General features: G+C 53.2%; 1 protein-coding gene across 3 annotated transcripts in view; it reads right to left on the bottom strand.

Annotated features, from left to right (window-relative positions):
* Positions 1 to 1,689: 1,689 nt before the first annotated feature.
* Positions 1,690 to 19,956, bottom strand: part of AJAP1 (adherens junctions associated protein 1) — a 104,904-nt gene continuing 86,637 nt past the window's right edge. For 2 of the 3 annotated variants that reach the window (XR_008377034.1, XR_008377035.1), the window contains exons 3-6: positions 14,034 to 14,121; positions 11,425 to 11,667; positions 9,529 to 9,660; positions 1,690 to 2,261 (exon numbers count right to left, since the gene is read on the bottom strand). Coding sequence is in view for 1 of the 3 variants with exons in the window: in XM_053577341.1 (XP_053433316.1) it covers positions 9,588 to 9,660; positions 11,425 to 11,667; positions 14,034 to 14,121 (404 nt within the window). In the remaining 2 variants the exon portion in view is untranslated. Of the gene's footprint in view, positions 2,262 to 9,527; positions 9,661 to 11,424; positions 11,668 to 14,033; positions 14,122 to 19,956 lie in introns of those variants that run through there. The other variant, XM_053577341.1, reaches the window with a different exon arrangement.

Raw genomic sequence — 19,956 nt, 5'->3', positions numbered from 1 at the left:
ACACGGCACCCACTCACTGGGGACACGGCACCCACTCGGTGGGGACACGGCATCCACTCACTGGGGACACGGCACCCACTCACTGGGGACAGGGCATCCACTCACCGGGGACACGGAACCCACTCACTGGGGACACGGCACCCACTTGGCGGGGACACAGCACCCACTCACTGGGGACACAGCACCCACTCGTCGGAGACACAGCACCCACTCACTGGGGACACAGCACCCACTCGGCGGGGACACAGCACCCACTCACTGGGGACACGGCACCCACTCACTGGGGACACGGCACCCACTCGGCGGGGACACGGCATCCACTCACTGGGGACACGGCACCCACTCACTGTGGACACGGCATCCACTCACCGGGGACACGGAACCCACTCACTGGGGTCACAGCACCTACTTGGCGGGGACACAGCACCCACTCACTGGGGACACGGCACCCACTCACCGGGGACACGGCATCCACTCACCGGGGACACGGCACCCACTCACCGGGGACACGGCACCCACTCGGCGGGGACACAGCATCCACTCACCGGGGACACGGCACTCACTCACCGGGGACACGGCTCCCACTCGGCGGGGACACAGCACCCACTCCCTGGGGACACGGCACCCACTCACCGGGGACACGGCACCCACTCGGTGGGGACACGGCACCCACTCGGCGGGGACACAGCATCCACTCACCGGGGACACGGCACCCACTTGGCGGGGACACAGCACCCACTCCCTGGGGACACAGCACCCACTCCCTGGGGACACGGCACCCACTCGGCGGGGACACGGCACCCACTCCCCGGGGACCCGGCACCTACTCGGCGGGGACACGGCATCCACTCACCGGGGCCACGGCACCCACTCACTGGGGACATGGTACCCACTCACCGGGGACACGCACCCACTCACTGGGGACACGGCACGTACTTGCGGGGACACGGTATACATTCGCCAGGGACCCGGAACGCACTCGCAGGGGAACTGCCCGAGGGGGCAGCTTGGTCGGTGGCGTGGAGGATTATTTTTCACTTTTAGACAAACCAGAGTCCTCACGCATTTCCGAGTACTGCCCGGACATACACACACACGGTAAGGATGTATTCCTTTAATTTTTGGAACTGGAAAATTTCTTTAATTCAGTCTATGCTCATGTGACACACTTGTCTGAGAATCCACCACCCACCCGGCCTGGTGCGCGGGCCCCCGCTCATAAGCAGCCAGCAAGGTAAATGTGCACGTGGCTGTTAGGTAGCATCTTCAAACAATTAAATGCAAAAGAAAATCATATTTATGCATATGTGTGTATATAGCACACACATACAAATATATATATATATATACACATACATATATAAAAACCATGACATTCTTAATTCTGGCCCAAGGTAACAAATCACACATTTGGTGCCACTCACCAAACATCTAGCAAATGCAGGACGTGTCACTTAAAGGCCTGGTTGTCTGGGTCGAGGCTGCCGCCCCGGACGGATGGTGATGGAATACCAGGTCACCAGAAAGAGTATGCTCGCCTGTGGAACTGTGTTTCCAATATATGCGTGTATATATATGCGAGAGGGTGTGTGTGCGCGTGAGCGGAGCGTGTGTGAGGTGACTTGCCAAAGTAGAAAACCTCCGGTTATTCTGTTTGTACTAAGCATGGTAAATAAATCAGAGTTTGTGACCTATAACACAATTCTTTTTTAAAAAGGAACGTTTAAGATCTTCAAAAATTGCTACAGTACAAAAAAAGTGTGTGTGTGTGTGTCTGTGTGTATTTATATATTTATATATGTATAGTAACCAGAAATAGCGACTCTATCGGAAGAGGTTCCCACCCCGGTTTTCTGTAAGATTTTCTACGAGTGACTCTCTGGGCTTCGGCGTGGCCGCCGAGCCTTCGGGTCAGTACGTGGCACATAATGGTATTATTGGCACAGGTTCAGAATCATAGGACAAATCCTCGGTTTCGGGTGCTTCCTCCTGTCCTTGTAGCTTGGCGGCCTTTTCTCTCTGACCCCAGTTTCTTTCTTGCATGTCTTCTTTTTGTTCTCCAAAGAAAACTCCGGGAGAAGGCAGTCACCCATAGGCGTGAGCATTTTTACAAAAATATATTTGGCCTCGAGCGTCCTGCTCTGTGAGTTTCCCGCCGGCAAACAGAAGTGGCAGGTCGGGGACCCTCCCCCTTAGATATCTTAGTTTTAGGTTTTGTATTGTTGTGTTTTGTTTGTTTTTACAGGTTCACCCACGGAATCCTGTGTGGAAAGAAAACAGGAAGAGATTAAAGATTAAATGGTGCAGGCTCAGCACAGGGTGAGTCTGTGGGGGCTCACGGTCTAGCCGAGCCCCTGCACAGAGCTCCCCAGGCCCCCAGCTCTGCTGCTCCAGTAACTCACACCCAAGGAAGGCCTCACTGGGGAGGAACTGGACCGATGCTGGGGATCCCAGTGATGTGAACCTGGTGTGAATCAGCGTGGTCTGCCGTGGTCTGTGTTTCCCAAGGGGCAGCTGGGACCACCTGCTCCATCAACACAGATGCTGGTCAGCTGGCCTGAGTGTGGCCACCCACTGCTCACTCCCTGTCCAGCCTCCCACCCACGGAGGGCAGCTGGGCCTGCTCCGCTCCTGAACTGTTTCTGTCCCCCGCTCAGCTAGCGGCTCCCTGCAGACAGGCCTCAGCTATATCAGGAAAAACACCTCCTGGGTCGTCCCAACAGGTGACCTTGCTGAACAGAGAAGAAAGGTGACCTTCCAGGAGGTCAGGTTAGCTGGCTACAGCTCCACCCTCAGCAGGCCTGAAATAGAAGGCTCAAGAGACCACCCAGCAGGTGTGTGCTCACCGGAGAGTCAGACAGCAACAGTCCTCTTGGGCTCAGGTATACCAAGGTAAACTTGAACTCAGCACAATTCAGCCAGGTGGGTGAGTCAGGGGCAGGGAGGGCTGCTGTCACTCCCAGCTCCCAGCTGCGGCCCATGACTACAGGCAGTCAGAACTCTCAACAAATAGAAAGAGCATCACCACTGCATCCTGTCCAGACAGACCGTACAAAGCAGAGGGTGAGGGCAGCCCCATGATCCCAGGATGAAGCTGGGAACAGCACCGGACAGGTCTGTAATCCTCACCAGCTCGGGCACAGCAGGAGGCCAGAACGGCTCCACAGCCCCACTGTCAGGGCGTTTCTCAAAGTCAGATTCCTGTGCCCACCTCTGGAGACCTGGGATCAGGTCCTCTGCATGGAGCCTGTGAGTGTCAGCAGCTAAGACATACGCAAGGCTGTCCAGTGGCTCCCTAGGCCCAGGGCCACTGTCCAGGTACTGCATTCCCCCTCCAGAATCAACTAAGCCACCACAGTGGCTGTGTTGACTGTGGCTGAGACAGAGGGATGGAAGACCCTGGTGCAGGATGTGTCCTGGGCGGGGACAATGAGGCTACAGCCCTGGGATGGTGTCTCCTGTACAACACTGGGCTTCGTGTCCCCTCCCAGAGCCTCGGCCTGTCACAGCCTGTCCAACCAGGACTGGAGGTGAGGGTGCTGGTCCCCCCAAGTCTGCATGACAGAGCATGACCTCACCTTGCTGACTCTCTCCAAATGACACCTGTGTGGGCAGCTCCATGGAGCCTACAGTGGTGCGTGCACTCCCCTGTGGTGGGCACAGGTGTCATCCCGCGTAATCAAACAGGACACGCTCCCAGACTGGGGTGGGAGCACTCTTGGTAGCCCTACTCCAGCTGTGTCCGCTCCACCGGCCTCCTCCACATTTCCAGGATTTGGGGGAGGCTTTAAAAGTGAAGCAATTTAGCAGGGAGATACAGCTTATCCATCTTCACTTTAAGTTTTTGAAAGTTAAAAAATGTGGAGAGACATACTATGATTCCACTTATACAAGGTCTCCAGAGTCATCAAATTCACAGGGACAGGAAGTAGAATGGGGGTCAGCAGGGCTTGTGGGGGAGGGGGATTAGTGTTGATGGGGACAGAGCTTCCCTCTGGAAAGATATAAGTGATGTGAAGATGGTGGTGGTGACGGACCACACAGCAGTGAGACTGCCCTTCATGCCGCTGAACTGTGCACTTAAAAGGTATTAAAATGTAAATTTTATGCGATATATATTTTTCCCATTTTAAAAAAATTTAAAGAGATTAAAGATGTGGGGTCACTAAAGGCTGGGCTTGGTGGCCTGGGACAGTCCCTGCTATAAGCTGCTGTTCTATTTTCTTGGTTACTGGTTATCAACAGAGCCATCTTTCATGCCAATCATCCAGGGCTGGGCCACATGTCAGACACCTGCCCAGATGAGAAAGGTTTCCTGTGTGAACTGCTTCCCCATCCTTGGTCTTGACCTTAATATGGGAAGCAAGGCCCCTTTCCTTGGCCGGCCACTGTCCCGCAGATGTCCCCAGGTGGACTTTTCCTGCCACCTTCCCATTGGAAAGGCTTCCGAGTTTCCCGCACTGGCTCAGTGGATCCACCCGCAGTTGTGTTCTGCCTCTGCCCTTCTCACTCTTCCCTCTCCCTCTCTGTTTTCCAGGTGGCTCTCCGACCTCAGACTGCAAATCTCCAACCGCACATCCTTCTGGTTTCAGCTAGAAAGGTCTCATCCCTGGGAGGCCTCCTCAGATGGCACCTTGACTGGACGATGGTGCTCTGTCACCTCTATCCTTGAGAGTGCGCTGCCTGGTCCTCTTTGGGTGCAGGGCAGTCTGCAAGGAGCTTTATCTGAATGTGTGTGAGACGCATCACTGGCTGGTAGGACATCTCCCTGGGAGCGGGTCCCCTGCCAGGTTCCTTTCTGTTTGCTCAGCTTCCTGCTCAGTGGGAAATCGATGTTGTGTGAAGCTCAGAGAAGCAGTGTGGGCAGGAATCAGCTCATTTCCGTTCCCGAGACTGACCCTCCACAGCCTGAGATGGCCCTGGGCACTGCCTGCAGGTGATGTGGAGAGGAAGGCAACTTGGAGAAGGATATATGGGGGCTGCAGCCAGAGCCCCCAGCACCAGGCAGCCCGCGCCACGAGGGGAGGATCCTCTCCAGGTCTTCAGACTTCCATTTTGACTCAGGGTCCCAGGATGAGCAGAAGAGGAAGGGAGAGAGAAATGCTTCCAACCTTGCACCTGATAGGCATTTGTAGAACAGCTCCGAGCCACTGCAAAGGGTGGGATGGTGTCTTAATACCAGGCCCAGGGCAGGGCTCAAAGGCTGACTACACTCACCTTCCAGGCGTGTTCCTGAGTTCCAGCTGAAATTCTGCTGCTCCAACTTAAGTACGTAGGGAGTCCTTGGGTTTCTCAGTTCCAGAGACTCAGCACATGAGCCGCTCAGCCCGGAGAGAGACTGAGGGGCCCAAGCCAGCTGGGAAGGACCCCAGGCCGGCCCAGGGACCCTGTCTGGAGAACCACACAGCTGAAGGCAGTGTCCACTCAGGCTGTGTGCCTAAGTTGCTTCCAGATCCAGATCCGGGATAAATTCCGCCCTCTGCTGCCTGGAAAGGGATTCTCAGCCTGGTCCGGCCCCACCAGGTTGCAAACATTCCCCAGGTCACTGGGTTTAAGGGTCAGTGTCTGCTTTTGCTAAACAAAGAGAACAAACAGACCATTGCCAGGCCTCCCTGGGGGCTACTTTCTCCACAACCTGAAATGGCCATTTCCTCCCACCCCCAATTTCCCTGGGGCCGGTTCTCAGCTTAGAAAGCAGTTTCCAGAATGGTCTGGATGTTGCTTTGAAAAATGTGTTCCTTCCAGTAACGAAAGTTTGATATTCTATTCATGTATTTTTTTAAGAGAAAAAGTGGGAGGACTCCGGTGCATTTCTTATTTTTTTTTTTATAAGTTATGTCTCCAGTGTGTTTTTGAAAATAATACCTGGTGATTGATTTCTCACTTTCTTTGGATTCAAGAGCTTTTGTGACTGCTCGAGCTCTGTTCGGAATGAAGTGGCCTTGTCAAATGGAAAGAGCTGAACATTAATGAGCTTTCTCTGAAGTTTACCTGGTACATGAAAAATGGCAGGGAGTTAGCCCAGGGACCCAGGCTGGCCTGTCCACCAGCTCCCCTTCCTTGGGGGCAGAGGAAGGCTGGATTCATTTTGTCTCTGTCCAGAGCAATCCAGCTCCACCTCAGAGGCTGTATCAGGCAGGAATGGGCTGGCATTGCTCATAGAGGCTGGATCCGAGGAAGCCGGATACATGTCTGCCTGGGAGCCGCAGCGGGCATCGCGGGCAACCTACTGGTGGAAAGCAGGCTCGGCCACAGCGGGTCCCAAGCGTGCACATAGGTTAGAGTGAGAAGACAGGGGTGTGATACCAAACTGCTATATCACCATTAAAAATGCATTTGGAGAGGCTTAACAGCTATGCGAGAGATAAATATCTCCACTGGCTCTTAAACCTTAATTAAATGTTTTAGTATTAATTGGTATTTATTTAAGGGACAATAAGTGCCCTAGTAAATCTGAGAGAGCTTTCTGGCTATTCTCTGCTCCATGCTTATGTCCAGGCGTTAATTGCAAGAATTGAGGGATACTTAGAATCCGAACGCTTTCACCCCAGTTAGTGATAAATGGTCTGTCCACACAGCCACAGAATCTTTAAGCATTTATCCAAGGACTAACAAGGCTGTCTGCATAGCCCTCCTGGTCCGAGTGTACTGAGGATACAGCCAGGAGTGGTCAACAGACTCCGTGGCTGGGTGTGGCTGACTCACAGCACGTCTGGAAGGCTCTTCTGGACTCCCCAAATTACCTACCTGAGATTCACAGTGAGGGATCAGTCCTCGAGACACAGAAACATTCCAAACACAGGTGAAAGAGCTCCTGGGGTCCACCTAGGGCCTCCTGGAGCACCCACATCTCTCTCCCTTACCTGGGAGTGACTGTGGGGATGTTTTGGGGGGGGGGGGCTTCAGGAAGGCCAGACCCAGGCTGATGAGCTAGCAAGGTTTTCTAGAGCAGAGGAGTAAGTAAACATACTTTTGTTCCCAATTTTATTTTATTTTTTTTAAAGTTAATACTGTGGCTCCCTCCTTCAATGAGAAAGAGAGGTCTCCCTGGGCTTAGACCTCTAGACGGCTGGGTTAGTGCCTCAGTTTCCCTACTTATAAACTGGATTGCCAGAAGGACTGAACCAGGGCAGAGTTCCAGTGAACATTCTCATAGGGAACTGTCCCCTCTAGGTGACCCCTCTGCCCCTGTGGGCCCATGACTATTGGAGGCAGAGAATAGGGAATATTCGGCGTGCAGACCCAGCACCTCAAGTGCCAATAAATTAGGCTTTAGTGAATTTTTAAATGGTAACAGAGAGGCTGGCTACCACCAGGGTCCTGCTAGCTTGGTTGGACTCCAATTAGGGGTCCGTCTGAGTCTCAGTGAGGTAAGCCCCTTTGAAGGCAGACAAAGGCAACTGCTTCTGAGGGATGCGCTATTCCTGGCACACCCCCCTTGAATGGCAGGGGACGGCGGGTATCCTACCTGCCTTGCCCACACAGTCTCAGCACAGGCCTTCTCAGGGCTGCTGCTTCCCCCTTCTGATCTAATTACATTTTCTTGCCAGTTGGCGGAACATGTTGGCTTGGGACAGGGAGTAAGGGCTAGAGATTTGATTTGGAGCAAACATGCGATTCATTAGTGCTAGGACTAGGAACTGACGGATCCATCCCTCCTGACTGCAGCGGCTGTCGGGCCACCAGCTAAGTGCAGCAGCTGGAGTCCCCCAGAGCGTCCACTGCCAGGCCCTTGACCCCACTCAGTGCCCCACAGTGGCAGGTGAGCAAAGAGAAAAAAATATTTTAAAGTATCAATATCCCATCCTAGAAATAGAGTTCCCCACTAACAGAAGGGATCTGATGTCATTTTTAGAAGGAATATCTGGGGACATGAAAGCCTCACTCTGTCCATGAGGATCCTTAGAAAGCCCATCAACTAGAAAAGGAAAACAGAAAGAGAGTCTTGGGCTGCACGTGTGGACTGTGTGTGTGGAGAGGAAGCCTCGGGCTGCACGTGTGGACTGTGTGTGTGGAGAGGAAGCCTCAGGGTGCACGTATGGACTGTGTGCGTGGACAGGAAGCCTCGGGCTCCACGTGTGGACTGTGTGCGTGGACAGGAAGCCTCGGGCTGCACATACAGACTGTGTGCGTGGAGAGGAAGCCTCGGGCTGCACGTGTGGACTGTGTGTGCGGAGAGGAAGCCTCAGGGTGCACGTATGGACTGTGTGCGTGGACAGGAAGCCTCGGGCTGCACGTGTGGACTGTGTGTGTGGAGAGGAAGCCTCAGGGTGCACGTATGGACTGTGTGCGTGGACAGGAAGCCTCGGGCTCCACGTGTGGATTGTGTGCGTGGACAGGAAGCCTCGGGCTGCACGTGTGGACTGTGTGCGTGGAGAGGAAGCCTCGGGCTGCACGTGTGGACTGTGTGTGCGGAGAGGAAGCCTCAGGGTGCACGTATGGACTGTGTGCGTGGACAGGAAGCCTCGGGCTGCACGTGTGGACTGTGTGCGTGGACAGGAAGCCTGGGGCTCCACGTGTGGACTGTGTGCGTGGAGAGGAAGCCTCGGGCTGCACGTGTGGACTGTGTGCATGGAGAGGAAGCCTCGGGCTATACGTGTGGACTGTGTGCATGGAGAGGAAGCCTCGGGCTGCCCGTGTGGACTGTGTGTGTGGAGAGGAAGCCTCAGGGTGCACGTATGGACTGTGTGCGTGGACAGGAAGCCTCGGGCTGCACGTGTGGACTGTGTGCATGGAGAGGAAGCCTCGGGCTGCACGTGTGGACTGTGTGTGTGGAGAGGAAGCCTCGGGCTGCACGTACGGACTGTGTGCGTGGACAGGAAGCCTCGGGCTGCACGTATGGACTATGTGCGTGGACAGGAAGCCTCGGGCTGCACGTACGGACTGTGTGTATGGAAGGTGTGGAGCAAGCGAAGGGGGGAGGACACCCAGCAGCCTGAGTGTGAAGGCGTCTTAGCACAGAGAAAGCAATTTCACGTCTGCATTCAAGTTAATATCACCGAAAGCAAACCGAATGTTCCTACCCAGCAGAGTGTGGAAAATTCATCCTGTTTTGGTACCAGTTCCTGGCTTCAAATTAGTAGATGTCTCAACTCCTCACTTTCTTTCTTCATCATTTTTTCCCTTATCTCTTATTTGTATATTTCAAAGTTGTGTTTTAATTCTGCTTTGCACCCTCGCCCGATGTACAGACACTCGTTGGAGGTGTGATTCCTGCCTACTGAACTGCCCCCTCCCCTTCCTGCCCTGGGAGATAAGAGCCAGCACTGCAGAAAGGTGTTCCCTGCCACTCAGGCCACGCCTGCCTGGGCTTTCCTGAGGGACGGAAGGTGCTGAGGATGACAGTCATGATGTGAATCGGGGCTCAGGCTCCCGCTGTTTGCTGCTCTTCTCTGTGGGGATGTGGGGAGCATTTGTAACAAATGACATTGGGAAATCCAGAGCTGGCCCTCTGGCTGCCACCCACCAGTGATCCCAAGGTAGAGTGGAGGGAAGGCGCGGAGGGAAGCGGGAAACTGACATACGCACCGTGAAACAGACACGCGGCGTCTGCCCTGCCCCCAGGAGGTAAAAAAGGCTTCGGCCAGTCAGCAGGAGATTTCAAACCATTTCTCAGACACAAAGGCCACGGGAATGAGATGCCGATCGGAGGAGGACGGCCTACAGCGGGAGAGAATGGGCTTCTGTGGGCAGACACTGACACACGGGTGGGCTAGGCGGGCCCACTGCGGACAGGACCCCCAGAGAGGCCGTACCAGACACGGGCCCACTGGGCTTTGGCAGGAAGGGATTCCATTCTCTGTGTCTGAGGAGAGGGCTTCCTACATTAATGCTCCCTCTTACCCTGGAGGGCTTTGAAGGACGTAGACCTGAGGGGCCCCCGGCATGGTGGGAGGGACTCAGGAGTGGAGACAGAAAGCCCCAAGGTTGTGCTGTCTCCAGATTTTAGTTTTTAAATTTGCAGGATGCACACAGAGCCTGGGGTCCCTGCCTCTGACAGCAGAGGTGTGATGTGCTTTATTGCATGTGGCAGAAAGGATGGGACCCGGCTCCTAAAGTGTCTCCCCCATAGTTTGTCACCCTGAAGACAATAATACTGCTTCTCAGGGCCAGGGAAATCCAACAATGTGTTACTTTAGGACAAACAGTCCTAAGAGGCGAGAACTCAGTCCAGAGAGGCTTCCCTGCCAGGGCGTGAGAACATCACTGTGCCCACTCTGGGCTGGGACAGGACCCTCCTCTCAACACAGACATGGAGAGTGGAACGAAACAAAAAAAAAAACACGACACCAAGGGCTGGCCCACGGCCCCCTCCGTCCCCCCAGGGCCAAACACATCCCAACACATAGCACACACTCAACGCCAGGGTTTCAAAACCCTTCCACCAATTCTTCATGAACTTGGCCTTGGGGTGCCAACAGTGATCTCCCCAAATGTCTGAGTATTGAACCAAAGCTGTTTAGAGGGGCAGCTCTGAGCCTTGCATGCTCTGACGTGCCCCCTGGAAGGGAAGAAGACAGCTTCTGAGGCTGAATACAGCAGCATGTGACGTGGAGGCGCAAACAGCGGTGAGGAGGTCCCTAGTGGGCAGCCCACAGGACAAGGACAGGGATAGGGCAGTTAGGAACACTACAGCCAGCCCCGGCCTGGCAGCCGTTCCCTGCCAGGGTCACAGACTTCCCTGTCCCTGAACAAATCAGCAAACCAAGCAGAAGCAACCACCCACCCCTTTTGAGAGCAACCCTGGTTGGGAGACTTTGTCCCCTGGCTGCTAATCCTGCTGCTACCAACCCACTCATTTCTTCCTAAGATTTTCAAGTTGTTGGATTTTTTATTTTTTAATTTACAAAATGATGCCAGAATGTATGTATGCTCGCATAAAAAGAAAAAAAATAAATCTTACTGATATTTTAATTTAATTCCAGACAAAGCTCCAAAGCTGAGTCAAAGTTCCTTAAACATCCTTGGGATGATTGTAGAGGGTGCGTCTTTTTTGAGGATTACACATGAATAATTAGAAAATATTTCACCAGAAAGTCTGGTCCAGAGGTTTAGGGAGTGTTTGCTATTTTTGCAAGATTTGGTGCTCATAGATCCTGACAGTTACAACCTGGCAATATTCAGAAGGCTTTGGACTGGGCATGGTGCACAGGGTGAGGTAGCAAGGGCTGGGGAACATGTATCCATCCGCTGCCCAGGTGTGGGCCCTGGACGCCGCAGCCTCTCACAAAGAAGTGTCTGCTGTCCAGCTCATCCCTCTTGCTGTGCTGAACCAGATGCCTGCATCTGCAGCCCCTCAAAAAAAATCTGAGGAATGACTTAAACTGACCACCAGCCAGTGCTCAGCCACACCCGGGCCCGGGGTTTGGACATTGGACAGCCAGGAGCTTCCTGGCTGCAGGGTCTCCCGGAGCCAGAGCTTACCGGTTTCCATTGAACGTGGATTTGTACTCCCCTGCTGGGTGCAGTGTCTCATCGGTGTACACAGGGACAGATGCCCTGACACACTCGTGTGAGCACTGGAGGGTCTCGTTGTAGGCCGTGAAGATGTCCAGGCTGCTGGCCACGCGGGCCGAGGTGAAGTCCGTTAGGTTCTGGCAGCTCTCTTCCTGCTGGTTGGTCTTCCGCTGGTGGCTATTCCGACGTGTGTTCCCGCTCTGGGCACAGCTGGAAGAGAGAAGGGCTGGCCTGGGGGCGGGCGGGGACCAGGACCCACGCGCAAAGCCCTGGCTGCATCGCCTAATATCAAATGGTAATTCCCGGTCTCTTTAGAAAGATCAACCACACTCAAGCAATCAACTCTTAAAAAAAATAAAATTTAAATTTCAAAAGTGGCCATTACAGGAGGGAGAACCCTCCAGGAGGGGAGGGTGGAGATCCCTGAAGTCAGAGCTGGGGCCTGGTTTGACTGACAGTGGTGCTGACTCGGTTTCCCCATGAACACCCCAATGGCTTGAGAACCGCTCCAGGCACGTGAGGCTGGAGGGACCTAGAGGGTGTGGAAGCCTTTCGGTGCAGTTGGGGTGACCTGTCCCTTTTCTTCTAGAATAGAGCACGTAGGCAATGATTTTGGGGGTGAGGTGAAGAGTTGGGAAGCCTTTGTCCTCTACACCATGTGGGTGAATGAGCTGAGCTGGAAATGAGACCTTTAAGGTCTTCCTGGGGTTCAGCCTGCCTGCTCCCCAGTCCCTGCTCTATTCTCCAGATCCTCTGGACCACGGGGGCTTCCAGAGGCCACGCAGGCTGACCATAGAGCTACCACCCTCGCCAGTTCAAGGATTTGATGAAGGACAAAGTCAAGGAGCCCCAAAGCCACTTCTGAAGGGTGGCATGTCCCCTAGACAGGGTACCATTTTCCCCACACCCACCTATGCCCACCCATTTCCTTTGACCTCAGAGGCAATGTGGAGGAGGGGTTTCTTGTGTACCCAGGATACCCCTGCCTTGGCTTTCCAGGGAAAGTGAGCCTCAACCCAGAAGCGGAGATGAAGAAGTGGACAAAGCAACAGGAGGCGCCTGTGGTTCAGTGGGGAGGGCACCGGCCCCATATGCCGAGGGTGGTGGGTTCAAACCCAGCCCCGGCCAAACTGCAACAAAAAAATAGCCGGGCGTTGTGGCGGGCGCCTGTGGTCCCAGCTGCTCGGGAGGCTGAGGCAAGAAAATCGCGTAAGCCCAAGAGTTAGAGGTTGCTGTGAGCCGTGCAATGCCAGGGCACTCTATCTGAGGGCGGTACAGTGAGACTCTGTCTCTACAAAAAAAAAAAAAAAAAAAAAACAACAACAGGAGGGCCAGCCCTGCGGAAAAGGCTTCTGCAGGGGAGGGTCAGATTCCTGGAACCCAGGTGCCCATCCCCCAGGGCAGCTCTCCTCAGGGGCTCTTTGAAGGTTTGCACAAACTCAGAAGTATGAAAAAAGCAAGATGATGTTTGTGCCATCTGTTACAGAATGGGTGTGGAGTCTGCTGTCTGCTCTGGGAGAAGGGTGGTGGGATCTGTGCCAGGGTCCAGGGGTCTGGAGCCCCTTTTGCCAGTCCCTGCTTAAGAACCCCTGCCATAAGCTCCCTGTTCTACTCATGACCGTTCCCCAGAGACCCCTCAGGTCCAGTCTGCTGGCCATCAGAGGGGGGCTGAAGGCCTTGCTTTGCAGGTCAGGAGGGGTGGGTGGTATGTGTGTTTGCTGCCCCCACCTGCCCACGGCCTGCCACCAGGTCCTGCCGCCACTGTCCCCAGAGCCCTGCCATCTCGTCTGTCTTCATGTGGCTCCTGGTTATCCTGAGGCTCTAATGCCATTTCCACCATCAGCCCTGTCTGATTTCCCGTTACTGTCTGCAGCTGGCAAGGAGATTTTGGGGTCTTTTACTCTACCAGGGAGTTTGAGCTTTGATGCTAAAAGGAGACACAGTTGCTGGCAGAGAGGCTGCAGGCAGGTGAGGTCTCTGAGGTGCTTTTGAGCAGCAGGGTCACCCGGCAGTCCCTGATTGTCTCAGGGGGGCATCAGGTGTGCACACCCAGCAAGGCCAGCCTCAAAGTAGGCCAACTTCCAGGAGGAAACAGGCAAAGGCTGCCCGCAGCAAAGCAGTAACCTAGTTCAGCAAACAGAGCAGCTCGGAGAGGAGGAAGGGAGGGAACAAACGGAGCCAGCCCAGAAACCCGTCATCCAGACAGGGAGGGGTGGGTGCGGGATTCCAGCCAGCCAGGCTGCTGGCCAGGGGGTGATGCCCTACCTCTCCCAGAAAGGTCCTGAGGAAATGAGAAGTGGGGATTGGTCCCTCGGCAGCCAATGTCCACAGGCATACTCAGGCCCTGAGAAGGATTCGGAAACGGACCACACGCAGCCATAGTCCAGCCACGCAGTGACAGGCCAGTGCTCAGGGGCCAGTGTGGAAAGCCAGAAGAAGCCTGCGGTGGTCACACCGCCAGGGTGGGAGCCAGCAGAGCAAGCTGGGTTTGGAAAGTGGGGGCCTTTCCACATGCACCTCCCCAGATACTCCCATAGAAGACCCCCATTTCCAGGCCAGAAGGGTCGGAGCCTTACCAATTTTTTAAGACAAGAGTTGTGATGAGAGCAGCTATGACCATGATGAGCGAGACGGTGATGGTGATGATCTGATGGACAGCCAGACCTGGAGGAGAGAGTGGGGAGGGCACGGGTGAGACCAGGCTCGGGGGACAAGGGCACCAGGAAAGGGAAGCCCCCTGGCCGGGCTGTGGAAACCAGGGCCCAGGGCCCATCCTCAGGACAGCACAGTGGGTACTCAGGTCTCTCCTTCCCGACGCAGGGCCAGTGGGATGGTGGGTGCCGTGGTACAGAGCTGTTCTCACCTGGGGGCCAGGAAGGAGGCTCTAGCTCTGGCCTCCCTCTCTGCTTCCCACTGTCCTCCCCATCCTCGAGGCGTGAAGTGGCCCATGGGCCTCTGTGTCCTTTCTTGCACCTACTGAGCCCTTCACGCACAGCCTTTACCTGGTGACAGGTAAGCTTTGGCTGAGACATTTCCTGAGGACATGTCATCTGCCCTTTCTCTCTTTTACCCTGGGCGAGTTCTGCTCCTTGATTCTGGAGCTGTGAGCACTGCCAATGGTGCTGGCCTGTGAGTCTGGCCTGCCCTGGGGTGAGCCAGGATGGACGTACTGCAGAAGGTGGGGAGGGGACACACATAGGGACACCCTCGTAGGCTCTGGGCACTCAATCGCTGGGGCTCTGCCCTCTTGCCAGGGTCCTCTCTAAGCAGCTCACTGCCTGAGATGATTCCAGGAATGAAAGATTTAGGACCACAGGCAGGTGCTCCCCAAGGAGAGTGCACCTGGCCTTGCTGCCCCACCCACTCTCTAAGTGGGGCTGGGGCACTGGAATCAGCACAGCGGGGACTGGAGGACTGGCCGAGTCAAAGAGGGACAGCCGGAGCCCAGGCCACATGCTGCCTGCAAGCCCCTCTGCACGGAATCCTCTCACATCCCCTCCCTCTGTCCCCATCCCTCCTGCCATATCTGCCACCAACTGCAGATGTGGGGCAGGAGGGGGAAGGCAGGCTCCCCACAGGCTGAGGTTCCTCCTGACTACACATCTGTCTCATCCTTCCCTGGGCAGGGATAGTAAGGACAGTCCCTGGGTGACTGCACTGGCCAATCAGGGCCCCCCAGAAGGTCCGGGGGGCCTGTCAGGGAGAGCCCTTGGGGTGCCAGGGGATAAGGGGAGTGAGGGAGCTGGGCCTGCAGGTGGCAGTGGCTCATGCTACTGAAATCCCATCTCCCCAGGTTTTTTACTGGATGTGGTCTAAGCAACTGTCCCGTCTTCCTGGGTCTCAGATCTTAGTGTCTACTCCACAGAGGCCCACCCATCACACCTGACCAACCTGGCAGGCTGCTGGGTTGAGAACACCAAATGTGCCTTTTTCAGCATGGCAGGTTTCAGACTGTTAAGATTTTTCTGGCTGTCTCCCAAGGACACAGTCTCACAAACAGATGTTACCTCTCTGCTGAATATGATCCTCATGGGGAAATTGTTAATAAATGAGTAACAGTTGGTGCCACCAGAAGACCAGCTTTGTCTCCCAATGTCCCCCTCTTCGGGGGCAACTGTTGTTCATCATGAGAAGGTCCCCTCATGAACCCACAAGGTAAGAATGACCAGGGCAACAGTGGGACCCTGTTCATCCCTCCTTGGTCTACTGATTTGAGAATATTTGTTGTCACCTACTGTGTGCCCACAGTGCCAGTGGTGACCAGATCAGCTGTGGTGCCTGCCTACAGGGAACAACTGCTCTGGGGGCTGTTTTATAAAATTGCCGCCTTCGCTGCTAGTTCTGGTAAATGACCTCACACATGCACGTGGTGGCATCTGCCACAAACGTTGGGGCGAGTTTCCCTTCTCCAGGACTGCTACGTTGGTCTGCCAGTGGGGTTCAAAGCTAAGGTAGCCACAGGCCCACAATCAATCCCACCAACGGCGGAGTGCCCACTGGCCGCAGTAATCTCTGTCTATGTACCAAGTTCCCTGGGACCAACTCAGGTTGGGCGGCCAGAGGAAGGGCTGAAAAGGATAGACAGCCATGGAGGTTGTTTACCAATTCAGTCTCCTCTTGTTCTCCACTGACACACTCCTCCCCCCAGCCCAGTCAAGAGGATGTGCTCATCCTGTGTCTGCTTCCAGGAATAAGGAGGCTCCTGCTGCTGATGGTGATGATGGTTGTGGTGAGGATGAAGGTGATGGTGGTGATGGTGATTGGTGGTGGTGATGATGATGATGGCAGATAGTGGTAGTGATAATGGTGGCAAGGATGATGGTGATGATGGTAATGGTAGTGATAGTGATGGTGGTGATAGGTATGAGCTAGTAGTGATGGTGATGATAATGATAGTGGTGATGGTGATGGTGGTGATGATGGTGATGGTGATGATGATGGTGATAGTGGTGATGATGGTAGTGATAGTGATAGTGGTGATGGTGATGATGATGGTAATGGTGACAATGGTGGTGATGGTGATGATGGTGATGGTGATGATAGTGGTGATGGTGGTGATGGTAGTGATAGTGTTGGTGGTGATGGTAATGATGATGGTGATAAGAGTGATGGTGATGCTGACGATGGTGGTGATGGTGATGATGGTAGTGATAGTGATGGTGGTGATGGTGATGATGGTGATGATGATGGTAATGGTGACAATGGTGGTGATGGTGATGATGGTGATAATAGTGGTGATGATAGTGGTGATGGTGGTGATGGTAGTGATAGTGATGGTAATGATGATGGTGATAGGAGTGATGGTGATGGTGACAATGGTGGTGACGGTGATGAAGATGGTAATGGTGACAATGGTGGTGATGGTGATGATGGTGATAATAGTGGTGATGATAGTGATGATGGTGGTGATGGTAGTGATAGTGATGGTAATGATGATGGTGATAGGAGTGATGGTGATGGTGACAATGGTGGTGACGGTGATGAAGATGGTGATAGTGGTGATGATGATAATGGTGGTGGTGACAGTGGTGATGGCAGTGATAGTGTTGGTGGTGATGGTAATGATGATGGTGATAAGAGTGATGGTGATGCTGACGGTGGTGGTGATGGTGATGATAGTGATGATGATGATGAGGGTGGTGATGTTAATGGTGGTGGTGATGATGGTGGTGGTGTTAATGATGATGGTAATTATGGTGGTGATTATCACAGATACATTCAACAAGTGGCAGCAATTGTCATGTGTATTATTATCCAATTTATTCCTGGCAAAAACTCTCAGAGAGAGATACTGCCATTACCAATTATAAAGGGGAAACTATCTGGTTGAGTTTGTGTAAATTCCTTGGATTACAAGGAATCTGCTGGCCCTGTAGCCCATACTAAGCAGTCATATTATTGTGAGCTCAGACTCGATTAACTGCTATCTTGGCTTTGACCTAATGGTATCCCTTCCTTCCTCCTTCTGTGCAGACACTGGATCCTCCCCCTTCTACATTCTTGGGAGGGGACAGCTTCTCCAATCACAGAGGCAAGTGCTTACACCCCACCACTCTTCCAGGTCAGGGCCCTTGGGCCGTGTTCCAGACCTACACCAGAACCTTCTCAGCTCACTCTTGGCCAGTCACATGCCAACCCCCATGGTGAGGACTAGATATTTGTTTCTTGGACTGCACCTGCCATCTTCCAGGCCAAGGCTGGAGAACTCAATACCTATGAGACGGGTAACATAAAGAGCAGAGAGAGCAGGAGAGAGACAGCAGGGAATGGTGAGAAAGGGTTCAACCCAAGAGGCCAAGCCCTACTAGGGGGGCAGTGCCCTTATAAGAGTAGATCATCTGCCTCAAGACTCTACAGGGCCAGAGGCAGCTCATAACTAACATAATTACTAACATAATTTTCCTACTAGTATGAATCTTCAGGGCAGCCGAAGTCCTTAAAGAGGAGGAGTTCTATGACCAGTTATGTCTTATGTGGTCAATTCTCATCCATCCACACTCACAGGGGGGATGGGAAACATTATCTCTCCTTTTCTGATGGATCAAAGAAACTGAGGCCCCGAGGGGAGAACTGCTGTCTCCAGGGACACCCTTACTAATGATGCCAAGAGCTGAGGAACAACCCTTTATCTGAGGTCCTTGCGAGTCTCTGAGCACCCCGAGGAGGAGGCCACAGCAGCATCTTTACACCGCCCCCTACATTGCTGTGTGTGACATGTTATTAGACTTACAGCTGAGAAATTAAAAACAAGAAACCAGGGGAACAGGAGCCAAGGTCGTATTGTCTTTCCTATGTCTGCCTCGTTCCGGAGGCCCTTCTGACGTCGCTGTGAATTTTCTTCATCAGACTTTCCAAATTAAAATTTGAAGCATTTTGTATGTAGTTAATCATCAGCTAAGACCTGGGCAGATATGCAACCATAATGCAGCTCTATGCTTTCTTGAAGGATGCCTGTACACAGACACCTTGCTAAGTCTATGCACCTAGATCAATTAAATCTGTCCCCACCCCACAGTTTTTGCACTTGCCTGACTGGCCAGGGGCCCAGTGCTAGAGAAGTGAAATGACATTTTCCTGGTCACCTGGGAGAGCCAGGACAGAAAGCGGTTCTCTGCTCTGGAGTTTCTGAAAAAAATCAAGTGATGAAACCCGATTCCAGCACATCTGTAGCCATATTCTGGTATTACATTGGGTAGAGATGAACATTTCACTACCTTTATATACTTTTCTTGCAAAGCAAATAGTCTTGTGCTTCAAAGCCTGGCCCGCTGGCCTCACTGTGTCATGAGGCAGAAACCTACAGACCACACAGTCCTGATGGTTGAACAAATACTGGACTTTTTGACATGAGGTCCAAATAGGATTTGTAAGAAGCTAGTTGACATATGGAAAATCCATAAAGATGTGTCATCAATTCCTCTCTTTGGAAGGTCCCTTTCTTAGAAGAATAGGACAATGTGTACAAAGTTCTGCCTCTGTCCTGTCATCCCTTTCTCCCCAAATGCCAAGAAGTAGTTTCCTCACCTGTGTGAGTCCCTTAAATATGCATGTGGATTCCAGGTAGGCCACGTTTTTTAAAGGACCAGAGAGTGAATAATTCAGGCTTTACAGGCAGCACAGTTACTGTCACAGCCTCTGTCACTGCAGCACAGAGGCAACCACAGGCCATATGCAGACACGTGGGCACGGGTTGGGTTCTAACAGCATTTTATTTACAAAAACAGCAACCACGTTTGGCCCATGGAGCAGTTTGCAGACTCCTGACTTAGGAGAGTTGTCAAAGGTAGCTCAGCTTATAAATGAGTAAGTGTAGGTATCTATTTTGAATGACTAGTTAAAAGCTGGGACGCAAACTGCTACCTTTATTCTGACAGATGAGAAGCTTCCCTCTCCGTCATCAAAGGCTCACCAGCAGCTGGGATGCTCCTGCCCCTGTCCAGGTAATTTCAAGGAGACCAGCAGATCCTTGATTATCTCTGGCCACACCACCAGCCACAGGTGGCCTCGCCCTGCAGGGTTTTTCCACATCTTGAGAATGGACCACTTTGCGTGAGCCTCCCCTCATACACCCAATCCTTCTTGAGGGCTCCCCTCAGGAAGCCAATTAAATAGGAATTCCTGGCTTGCGGAAATAAAAGCTCAAGGAGAAATTTGCCAACTGACTCCCTTAGAAATATTTCAGCCACGTATCTATCTCAGTTCTCTCCATGTTGAAAAGAAGCTGTGTCTGTGAGGACGGGACTGTTATGGTCATGGAATCACTGGGAGGAGAGGGACCAGACCCTGTCTGTCTCTGGATAGGACTCCCCCCAAACCATGCAAATGACACTGTTATCAGGAGTACATCCCCCCAACTTCTCTCCTTCCCCACACCCTAGATAACAGTCCCTCTGGTCAAGCCTCTGGTGGCTGCTGAATAACGTAAGCAGGAACATCTGTCCCATACACTCTTCTGACCCTGGGCAAGGCGATCCTTCAACAGTCTCCAGGCCAGCTGGC

The sequence above is a fragment of the Nycticebus coucang genome, chromosome 22 (genome assembly GCF_027406575.1).
Source record: "Nycticebus coucang isolate mNycCou1 chromosome 22, mNycCou1.pri, whole genome shotgun sequence".
In the NCBI taxonomy this organism is placed as follows: domain Eukaryota; kingdom Metazoa; phylum Chordata; class Mammalia; order Primates; family Lorisidae; genus Nycticebus; species Nycticebus coucang.
The sequence above is the reverse complement of the archived record's forward strand: the minus strand, read 5'-3'. Positions and strand labels throughout refer to the sequence as shown.